The 10,860-nt window shown below is 45.9% G+C and overlaps 1 protein-coding gene across 1 annotated transcript in view; it reads right to left on the reverse strand.

Annotated features, from left to right (window-relative positions):
• Positions 1-10,635, reverse strand: part of PRPF19 (pre-mRNA processing factor 19) — an 88,571-nt gene extending 77,936 nt beyond the window's left edge. The window contains exon 1 of the mRNA XM_073686123.1: positions 10,476-10,635. Coding sequence (XP_073542224.1) covers positions 10,476-10,494 — 19 coding nt within the window. The 5' untranslated portion in view covers positions 10,495-10,635. The remainder of the gene's footprint in view (positions 1-10,475) is intronic.
• Between the last annotated feature and the right edge of the window lie 225 nt (positions 10,636-10,860).

Genomic DNA, 10,860 nt, shown 5'->3' on the forward strand with positions numbered 1-10,860 from the left:
GTGAAAGCTTCTACAAAAAGCCCAAAAAGACGGTATGGGGTCTTCCAGACGTAATTTCAGCCTTCCCATTGACTTATATTGTAAAGCATTGAGCATCTTCAGCTCAGCGAAGGCTAGAAGAACACTTAGGTTATTTCTTTTAAACACTTTAAGCGGTTAAGGCTGGGTGCCCACGTAGCGTTTTTCAAGCGTTTATGCTGCGGAATTTCCACAACATAAACGCTTGTGAAACGCTAGGTAATCCGCACCCCATGGTCCCCAAGGGGATTCCGCATGTTCTATGCACATGCTGCGGATTTTTCCGTAGCGTTTATGCTGCGTACAAAAATCCGCAGCATGTCATTTAATTTTGCGGAAGCGCAGCGGAACTCCCGCCATTGACTTGCATTGAGACGCATAGAAACCGCGACTGTACATTTTTACAAGCGGCTTCTATGCGTCTCTATGTGCGGATGGTACCCAGTTCTGGAGGAGAGAAGACTCTCATCCAGACCTGGGTACCATTGTACCTGTGAAAAAAAGAATAAAATAACATATAAAGTTTATATTCACCTTTCCGAAGGTTTCTCTCTGAATGCCGGCATCGCTTGAGGACCTGCGGTGACGTCACAGTCATGTGACCACAGGCCCTTCACCGCTCTGTCTCGCGATATGCCGGCAGCCGGGAACCAGACAGGAAGCAGCGCTGCAGCCACGCCGGGGCATCGGGGGTGAGTATAGCTTTATTTGTTTTAATTTTTACGGTTCACACTGTATAAATCCATGCAAACGGCATGGATTTATATAGTGTGACCTAGTTGTGAAGCACTTTCCAAGTGATGCTATTCGCCTGGAAAGCGCTTGTCAATCTGCATGCGGAAACGCATGTGAATCCGCATGTATTCTGCAGGAAAAACGCATGCACAATCTGCATGTGTTTTTTCTGCCAGGGAGATGCAGAAATTTTCTGCTTCATTTCTGCATCGTGGGCACATAGCCTAAGACACTCAAATTCCTGGTACATATAAACGGCAAAGTGGTTTTACAATAGAAATGAATAGGTAAATTCTTTCAAGCATTTTAGGAGGGCTGTCAGGTTTTTTGGGGGTTATTTTTGGAGGACCAGCTCAAAAGAAAGCCTGAAAATGTGTGCACATATCCTTATGGAAGGGTGCCATGCAATTAGTTCAGTAGGTTTCACACCACTGACTTTCACAATGCAAAGGTGGTCCACAACAAATTCTGTGGCCAAGGGCCCTTTTTATTTTGTGCACTGTTATTTAAAACCCAACTGTCTGAAGGACAGCTGTATGTCAGCTGCTGATCCCCCCCCCCATGTTATGAGTAAAACTGTAACTAAACTTTTGTACATATCCATCAGAGGCTGTTGAAAGCACTGAAGATCAGTCGGGGACTGGTCCGGAGACCAACCCATCATAAAACTGTAGATTACAAGCATACTCCTTTAAATGCTATACTCTGCCACTAAAAATATACATATACAGTGGTTTGAAAAAGTGTTTGCCCCCATTCCTGATTTCTTATGCTTTTGCATGTTTGTCACACTTAAATGTAGCACTTCAGCTTGAGGTCACAAACAAATGGCCAGACATTCTCCTTCAGCAGAATATATGATTGCATTTACCACAGCAAATCTTCCAGGTCCTGAAGAGGCAAAACCGCCCCAGATCATCACACTACCACCAGGGCTGTGGAGTCGGTAAGTCAAACCTCCGACTCCTCAATTTTCACGACTCCCACTCCCTCATACATGGCTCATGCTTAAGTGATAAATTTACTGTAGCACAGATTCATCTCAGCTAAAAGTCTAGACCCTTAGATCAGGAACAGGACAGACTTTTAATTTCTTTCCCAAATTCTTATGAAAAAATATTCCCCACAAACTGCATTGAACTACTGTACCCAATTTATTATATATTTTAGGAGTCTGTCCACTTCATACCGACTCCATGTCTCTGACTCCACAGCCCTGCCATGTTTGCTCCATTTGTGGATAATGGCTCTCACTGTGGTTCGCTGGAGTCCCAAAGCTTTAGAAATGGCTTTAAACTAAAATGATAGATCTCAATTACTCTATTTCTCAATTGTTCCTGAATTTATTTGGATCGCAGCAGGATGTCTAACTTTTGAGGATCTTTTGGTCGACTTCACTTTGTCAGGCAGGTCCTATGTAAGTGATTTCTTGATTGAGAACAGGTGTGACAGTAATCAGGCCTGTGTGTGGCTATGGGAATTGAATTCATCTTCCCAAACATGTGATAAAGCAGTTAAAACATAAATAAAGGGGGGGGAAGCAGTCATTTTTCCACACAGGGCCCTGTACATTTGGGTTTATTTTTCCCTTACTAAAGACCTTCAATTAAAAACTGCATTTTGTGATTACTTGTGTTATCTTTGACTAATATTTCAATTTGTTTTGTGATCTGAAACATTTAAGTGTGACAAACATGCAAAATAAGAAATCAGGAAGGGACAAATCCTTTCAAACCACTGTGTATGTGTATATGAATTGAATTGAGGTTTAGCATGTTTTAAAAAAAAAAAAAAGTAACAATAAACTTAATGGGTTAAACCTTTATTTTTTTACATTAACGATTCTTAACGACATGTGCCGTACATGTACAGCACATGGTGTGTATCTCCCTTTGGCGCGGGCTCCGGCAATGAGCTCGCACCTTTCTGGGGACATGACAGCTGATCTGATCAGCTGTCATGTGCCCCTAACAGCTGCGGATGGAGACACGAGCTACCTGTGGTTAACATGTTAAATGCCGCTGTCAATCTCTGACAGCGCCATTTCACGTGGCCACGGCGGAAGGATGTCACTAGTCCCACCCATGTCACATGACCGTGGGTCGCCATTACAACCCAGGGTCTGCAGGAGACCCCTGCGGTTGTCATTGCCAGGAAGCTATGAGCACGGCCAAGCGGTCGGCGCTCATAGCAAGTGAGCAATTCTGCTTTAAACAGGCAATCAGAACATTGCAGTATCTAGTCTCCTATGGAGACTATTGAAGCATGTAAAAAGTAAAGAAAAAAAAAAGGAAAATATTTAAAAAAAAGTTTAAATCTCCCCCCTTTCGCTCCATTCAAAATAAAAAATATATCAAATATACACATATTTGATATCACCGAGTTCAGAATGGTCCAATTGGTTAACGGCATAATGAGGGGGAAAAAAAAAAAAGTCAAAACTCCAGAATTACGGGGCTTGGGTTGTCACCGCAACATTGAAATAAAAGGCAGATCTTGGATTTTATAAGCCTCCGTAATTGACCTCTTAATCCAGTTGGCTACTGTAGATTTTGCTGCTTTCTTTCCTCTGTTTGGACCTTGTGTATGGACAAATGGGTTCTTGTCTTTCCTTCCTTCTTCTGTTTCCTGAAGATAGTGCAGTACTATTCTCCGATCATCCAGAGTGTGGAACTCCATTTCTCTCTCGTTTTTTGGGTTGTCACAAAACGATGGAAGTTATTTCCTGAGATCTGTGGAAATTCAAGACCACTTTAGGTATAAATGAAGGGTCAAGTCAGAAAATTAGACGATCTTCCAGGATTCTCAGGTAGGGTTAGTTGACCGAAAGGGCCTGTAGTTCACACACTCTCCTGGCTGTAGTAATTGCTACAAGGAAAGCAGTTTTCCAGGCCAGCCTGTCAAGTCTTATGGCTGATAAGAGCTCAAAGGGTGGAAGGGTTAACCCCTTCGGGACACTGTTAAGGTCCCGGGGGGGGGGGGAATCAAGTCTGTTACTCTAGGGTGGATGCGGGTGGCAGCTGTCATAAATCTCTTCACGCACTGATGTTCAGCTAACCTTAGATCAAAGTACAAGCTTAGCACTGCTACCTGGACCTTAAAAGGTACTAGGTCTGAGGCCTTTATCCAGACCTTGTAGGAAATCCAGAATTTGTGCTACATCGGCCCTATGTGGGTCTGGGTGAGTAGGCGCACACCAATTTAAGAAGAAGGTCTTCCAGATCTTATGGTAAATGGTGTTCGTTAAAGGTTTCCGGCTCTTCTGGAGAGTTTTGATGACTATCTGAGAGGCCTCTTGTTTTTAATATCAGGAATTCAGAAGCCAGGTGTAGTGTCTTGGGGTCCGGATGGTGAATCGGTCCCTGGAGAAGAAGATCTCTGATGGGAGGAAGGATTAGAGGGCCCTCCACACAATCAGACTGTTTAACGTACCGAACCACTTTTTGGCCAGAGAGGAGCCACTAGGATTACTCCTCATCTTTTGCAAGGTTTTTGAAAGGATAGGCAGCAGGGGGAGGCATACGCTAGTTTAAATTCCCATGGTGAGCAAATGCGTCTACGCCCATGCAAGGGTCGTTTAGATCCAGGGAGAAATATTGAGGTATCTTCACGTTCTGGTGTCCGGCGAAGAGATCTACCTCTGGGTAGCCCCATCTTTCGATTAACATCTGGAAGACAACTGGGTTTAGACTCCACTCTCCTGGATGAATCTTTGTTCTGCTTAAGAAAATCTGCCTGGACGTTGACTGAACCTTTGATATGAAGAGCCGACAGGGATAGAAGATGTTCTTCGGCCCAGGAAAATATTCTCGCAGACACTGCTTTTAAGCCTTTGTGTCTTGTGCCTCCCTGATGACAAAGGTGGGCTACTGTGGTGATATTGTCTGAAAATATCTGTATGTGAGGTTTTCTGGACCAGAGGCTCTGCTGCTCTGAGGACTTCCTCTACGGACTTTAATTATCTGAAATTTGATGAGCGTTTGCACCATATACCCTGGAATAGCTCCTGGGAGACTATGGCTCCCCATCCCTTCCCGCTGGCATCCACTCTTATGGTTACTAGTGGATTCTGGATCCATGGTACTCCTCTGTTTAGATTCTTCATGCTCAGCCACCAGAATAGAGTTTTTACCCGTGGTGGTATAGGAATTCTCCTGTTCTGAGACTGTGGCGATCAGTCCCAATTCATAAGGATGTGGGTCTGTAATGTTCGGGTATGTGCCTGAGCCCAGGCCACCACCTGGATACAGGATGTCAGATCCGAGGACAGACATGGCATTTCTCAATGATACCAATCTCCTGCTTCTTAGGAGATTGATCTTTGCTTTCAGAATGACCTGTTTTTGTTTGGTCAGAAACGACATATGGCTGTGGGAATCCAATAGTACTCCTAGAAACATTTTCATCATGGAGGGAACTATATCCGATTTTTTGCGGTTCACTAACCAGCCCAGAGAAGATGGGATCTGAGTAGTCAACTGTATATGCTCTTGGAGCAATGGTAATGAGGGGCTGATTAATAACAGGTCGTCGAGGTATGGTACTATTGAAACATTCTGACCCGATATAAGCCATGACCTTTGTAAATATTCGAGGGGCTGATGATAGCCCACTATCAGTTCAACGTTCTCCCATTCGGGATATCTGTTCCCCCTGAGCCACTGCAAATCTTAAGAACTTTCTGTAAAGTGGATGTATCTGGGAGGGCTTTCTTCTTGTCTGAGGCTCTCTCAAGAATATCATCAAGGGTGGGCCCGAACATGTATTTCCCTTTAAAGGGGATGGAACACAATTTCATCTTTGATGGCACATCACCGCTGCAGGATTTTAACCATAGGGCCAGTCTCACGGAGTTTAATAACCCAGATGCTCTTGCCGCCACTCGCACCGATTCTGCAGATGCAGGGTTTTTAGCAAATGCTTCCGCAGCTTTCTGGAGAAGCGGTAGGGAAGCTAAGATGTCTTCTCTGAGGGTACCGAGACTAGGTGTTCCTCCAGTTGATCTAGCTAACGAGCCATTGATCGAGCAACGCCCGTAGTGACTGCGTTGGTTCTTAATAGGGCTGCCGAGGTCTCCCAGGACTTCCTGAGTAGTCCCTCCATCTTGCGTTCCAAGGGGTCCTTTAGCTGAGAGGAATCTTCAAAGGGCAATGTCGTCATTTTTGCCACTCATGCAATCTGGATATCCACTCTTGGGACTTCGGACCAGCATTCTGCTGTCTCGTTGTCTACAGGAAATCTATGTACCCGAGGAAGTGGATGGGACATCCACAAAACGCGTAGTAATCTTAGCTTTTTAGTATTAAACTACAAGATTGTTTAATATATACAATCTCTCGTCAAATTTCTTCACCACGGAGGAGCGTGGTTTTATTCCCGGCACCAACTTTATCCTATTACAGACAAGCTGATGGAAAGTAATATCTTTCTCGCTGAGAGTTATCAGGAGTTCGACTCAGTTCACCTTCCCCTGGAAGATCTTCCGAGATGTATCTCATCTTGAGAGTCTTCCTCCCTTCCCTCTGGCGGGCTCATCTTCCTCCTTTTGGCTGCTGGGGGAGTAGACGTAGTATCCTGACTAGGTGAGGGAGTAGCGAGAGCGACTGAGGCCAAGGAGAATTTGATTTCTTGACGTACAATCCCCTTTATTTCTTCCATTAAATAAATCAGTCTGTTCCTGCCTGATCATTTTCTCCGTACAGTCCTTGCATAGGGGCTTTCTATGGGAGGACAATAGATTTTTTGTACAGATGGGACATCTGTGTGACGGTTTAGCTTTGTCTCCACATGCAGGTTCCTTGTCCCCCTACAAGAGAGGGGAGAAGGGAAAGGGAGCTATAATCACCATTACCTGCATCTTGGAGATGGACTACCAGTGCATACGTACCGGGATGGGACCGGTGCTGTGCTCTACAGATGCAGAGCGAGAAGACGTGGTTTTGTACAGATGCAGAGCGAGAAGACGTGGTTTTGTCCTACCTGCAGATGTCTTCCTGTCCAGGGCACCTTTATGGGCGCCTGGATCAGCACCTCCCTCTGATTAGAGGGCTTCTCCCCGGTGTCCAGGTGAAGACACATTCCGGAGACCGGCATCACCCGCATCCGGCGGGGGTAAGAGGAGGAGATGGGCCGGAGAGCTCAGAGAGGCCTCCGGCCAGAACATCATGCAGACTTTTCTCGAAGGCGGGAACTGGAGGAGGGGTTCCTGAATCCAGAGGACACGGGAGCAGCAGAGGAGAGGTGAGGAGGAGGCGTGAGGAGGAGAGTAAACCGCTCAATCCCCGCTGCCCGGCTTGTAGTTTTCTCCCCAGTGCCTGTCGCCGGCCCAGCACGTCAGGGATGACCTCTTCAGCCTTGACCACAGTTTAACAGATATGAATCAGCTCATCTTAAAAAGCAACTTCAAATCTCAGAGAGAGAGAAGAATTTGGGAATACAAACTGATAACCTTTGATACATTCAAAACAGGATTAAATGTATCGCATGGATTCATGAGCTTTTATACAAAATAAATGGGCATTTGGGGATATCATATATTCATGTGTTATAAAAATTTAAAGGACAACTGGGGATATCACATCTCCAAGAGACTCCATTTTGAGGACAATGAACTTTTGACATGTATGTGAACTCTCTTGCTTTGATTTATCGCTTTCCACAACTCACTTAAGTATTTTCAGATCTCCACAGGTTACTAACCATATACCAATAATACAATTTGTTCCGCCTATCTTAGAATCTTGCTCTAACTTTCCCAGCTCCTCTCCCCCTCCCTAGCCTGACTCTGCTTCACGTCACCTGTCGTATTTACGACAACACATAGCATTGATTTTTTTCCTTTTCTCTTTTGCCTATGTACATATATATGTGTTTTCAGATTTGGTGTCATTATTAGCCTGAAGAAGAGACCTGAGCTGTCTCGAAAGCTTGCTATGTTTACCATCTTTTCAGTTAGCCATTAAAAGGTATCAACCACTGAGGACTCTCAGATTCCAATATTGTTCTATCTACTGGCTAACATAGTATAAATATTCTTTACCTCTTCATCCCTGATAGGGACAGTAAACAACACTGGAGGATGTGGGAGGGGCTATTTAAACCTTCATATTTCCTGTCCCCTTGCAGCGCTGGAGTGGAACTACTAATGTAAGGCCCCTGCGCTTAATCTTATACTCACCATCAACTGACTTCAGTTGGTCTCAAGCAGTTTGTGACCTGTTGGATCACTATTGTTGGCTGGAGTGAACGGAAGTCAATTTTCAATGCCTTGTTCTGGCTCTGATGGATTTACATTGTGAGCTTGTGAACATTACCGTCGACTTCCAGTCAGCAAGAAGTCGTAGTCACAAGGTGCAGACGGTGAGTATAATATTAGGTACAGGGATCTTATATGAATACGACCACTCCAGCACTGAATTAAACAAAACATGCTGGAGTGGAGCTTTAATAGATGGAGTTGGCACTTACCTCCAGAACAAGGTTCCCTCAATCCCCATTATGACTGAGAGCACCCTGCAGTGATGAGAGGAACTCCCCCATCCTCGCTCTACTATGGAAATTCTGAATGCAGTAGTACAAGTGCGCTCAGCTTTAATCAGGATTACCATAGCAATGAATGGAGAGAGGTGGAGCACATGCAGCTCTTCTGTCACTACCAGTCACAGCAGTCAGAAGGGGAATCAGGAGTGATCCACTTTCTACAGTTAGCTATGCGTCGCAACGCTAGGACCCTTACCTATTAAACCTTTATGGATTATAAAAATATTGTAAGAAAAAGTAAATCATTAAAGCTGAGCGAATATACAATATATTTATCTGCAGACCATTGGCAGCCAGAGACCAAACTAAATATGACAAGATCAGAAAAAAAACTGACATCTGTGGATGTCACACACTTTAAGGAAACCTGTCGGGTCCCGATTCTCTATGCAAGTTAAAACGGAGCACGTTAGAGGTGACAATCAGCATACAGAGTACATGTTTGTCACAAGTAGCTGTTAGGCTGCGTGCCCACGTTGCGTATTACAAGCGTATATGCTGCGGAATTTCCGCAGTGTAAACGCTTGTAAAACGCATGTATATCCGCACCCCATGGTCCCCAATGGCATTCCGCAATGTCAATGCCCATGCTGCGGTCAAAAATCCGCAGCATGTTCATTAATTTTGCTTTTCCGCATGCGGAATCAATGTGCGGATGGTTCCCAAGTCTGGATGAGAGGAGACTCATCCAGACCTGGGTACCGAAGAACCTGTAAAAAAAAAGAAAAAATAAAGTTTATACTTATCTCCTGATGTTTTCCCTCCGTCGCGCTGTTGTGTGAAGGACCTGCCACGTCATTGAGTCATGTGACCCATCACATGACTCAATGACGTCACCGCAGGTCCTGCACACCACAGCGTGAGCAGCTCAAGACTTCGGACGGGGCAGAGAATGCATTGGAAGGTGAGTATAAACTTTATTTTTTTATTTTTTACCATTCTTTCGGTCACAGTATATAAATCCATGCCGGTTGCATGGATTTATATAGTGTGAACAAGTTGTCAAGCACTTTCCCAAGTGATGCTTAAATCACTTGGAGAAGTGCTTGATAACCCGCATGCGGAAATGCATGCAAAGACGCCTCACAAACTCTTCTACCTGGCGGGAAAACGGCATGTAAAATCCGCATGCGATTTTCCCGCCAGGGAGAAGCGTAAAAAATATGCTTCAGTTCCGCAACGTGGGCACATAGCCTTAGTTAGAATTGTGCTGCACCTTTCTAATCTTCAGCAGTCATGGCTGCAATTATGCCCACAGTTCAAGAACATCCTGGTCACAGGCAAAGCAGGACATCAATTGAACCGTGGGCATGACCGGCCACTGCTGCACCCATTCCCAAGGCCCCCCCCGAGACCAGCCACTGCTATGCCCACCGCTGCGCCAATCCCACCCTCCATAACTGGCTAGGACCAGGGTGCAGAGCGATAATCAGCAGCCATAGCATTTGTCTGACATACACAGGTAGCAAGCATCAGTGAAAGGAGAAAACAATATTATCACCTCTCACATGCTCTGGCTTTACTTACATAAGGAAACTAGACCTGACAGGTTTCTTTACTAGTATGGCAGGAACTATCCTTGAAGAGGTGATCAACATTAAATTGATGAGAAGGGGGGGGGGGGGGAGTTGGCATCTCCACCGATCAGCTGTTGGCAGCTCCAGCAGGATGTATACAGTGTGATAAGAGCAGAGCAGCTGTCAAATATTGGACGTGGATATGCAGGTCCCAGCAATGACCACACCAGAGCGTGACAAATCTGCAATGTTCCTGTGTGCACATAGCCACTGCCAAGATGGGACAAAGTTGGTTGTTGGTGGGCACCCAGGCCCCCCGATCAGATATTTATCACCTATCCTAAGAACGGTGCCACTATAGAAGCTGGTTCTGCTGTGCAGTGTGCTCCATCACCGGCAGCAAAGGCAAAACTTCACCCCAGAGGCCGACAGGTGCTGACTGGGTGTACATACATACATACATACATACATACACACATACACAGGGCTGTGCTCTGCTAACAGAACTGCTCACGTGTAAGGAAGTCATCAAGGGACGCAGGTAATGGTCCATAAAGAGCAGAGGTCTGCAGCTTCCCACTGGTGGGAGAACTGCAGCAGCAGGAGAGGGGCGCAATACAGCGACCACCTGCTCTCTACCAAGGCTCGCGCACTGATGCTACTTACTAAAGCACGTGAGAGACATGGTGCTCAGCTCCTCGCCGCGCTCTTATGGCCGCTCTCCTTCCTATTGGGAACTGTGCCGCCAAATAGCACGAAGCCACCGTGCTCGCGTCTTCCGCTTCCGCCCCAAAACAGAGCACTTCCGGGTTAGGGTAGATGCTAGACTGTATTGTTTCTTGATAGGTATGACGTCACATATCTCGGCGGTCATGTGGCAGGCTGAGGGATATGAAAAGGTGCGCGTCCAGGTTGGGGTGGCCCCTGCGAGGGTCGCGTCTAGATTGGGGTGGCCCCTGCGAGGGGCGCGTCTAGATTGGGGTGGCCCCTGCGAGGGTCGCGTCTAGATTGGGGTGGCCCCTGCGAGGGGCGCGTCTAGATTGGGGTGGCC

This window comes from Phyllobates terribilis, unplaced genomic scaffold, assembly GCF_046119375.1.
Source record: "Phyllobates terribilis strain yellow unplaced genomic scaffold, ASM4611937v1 Scaffold_5__5_contigs__length_657084704, whole genome shotgun sequence".
Lineage (NCBI taxonomy): Eukaryota > Metazoa > Chordata > Amphibia > Anura > Dendrobatidae > Phyllobates > Phyllobates terribilis.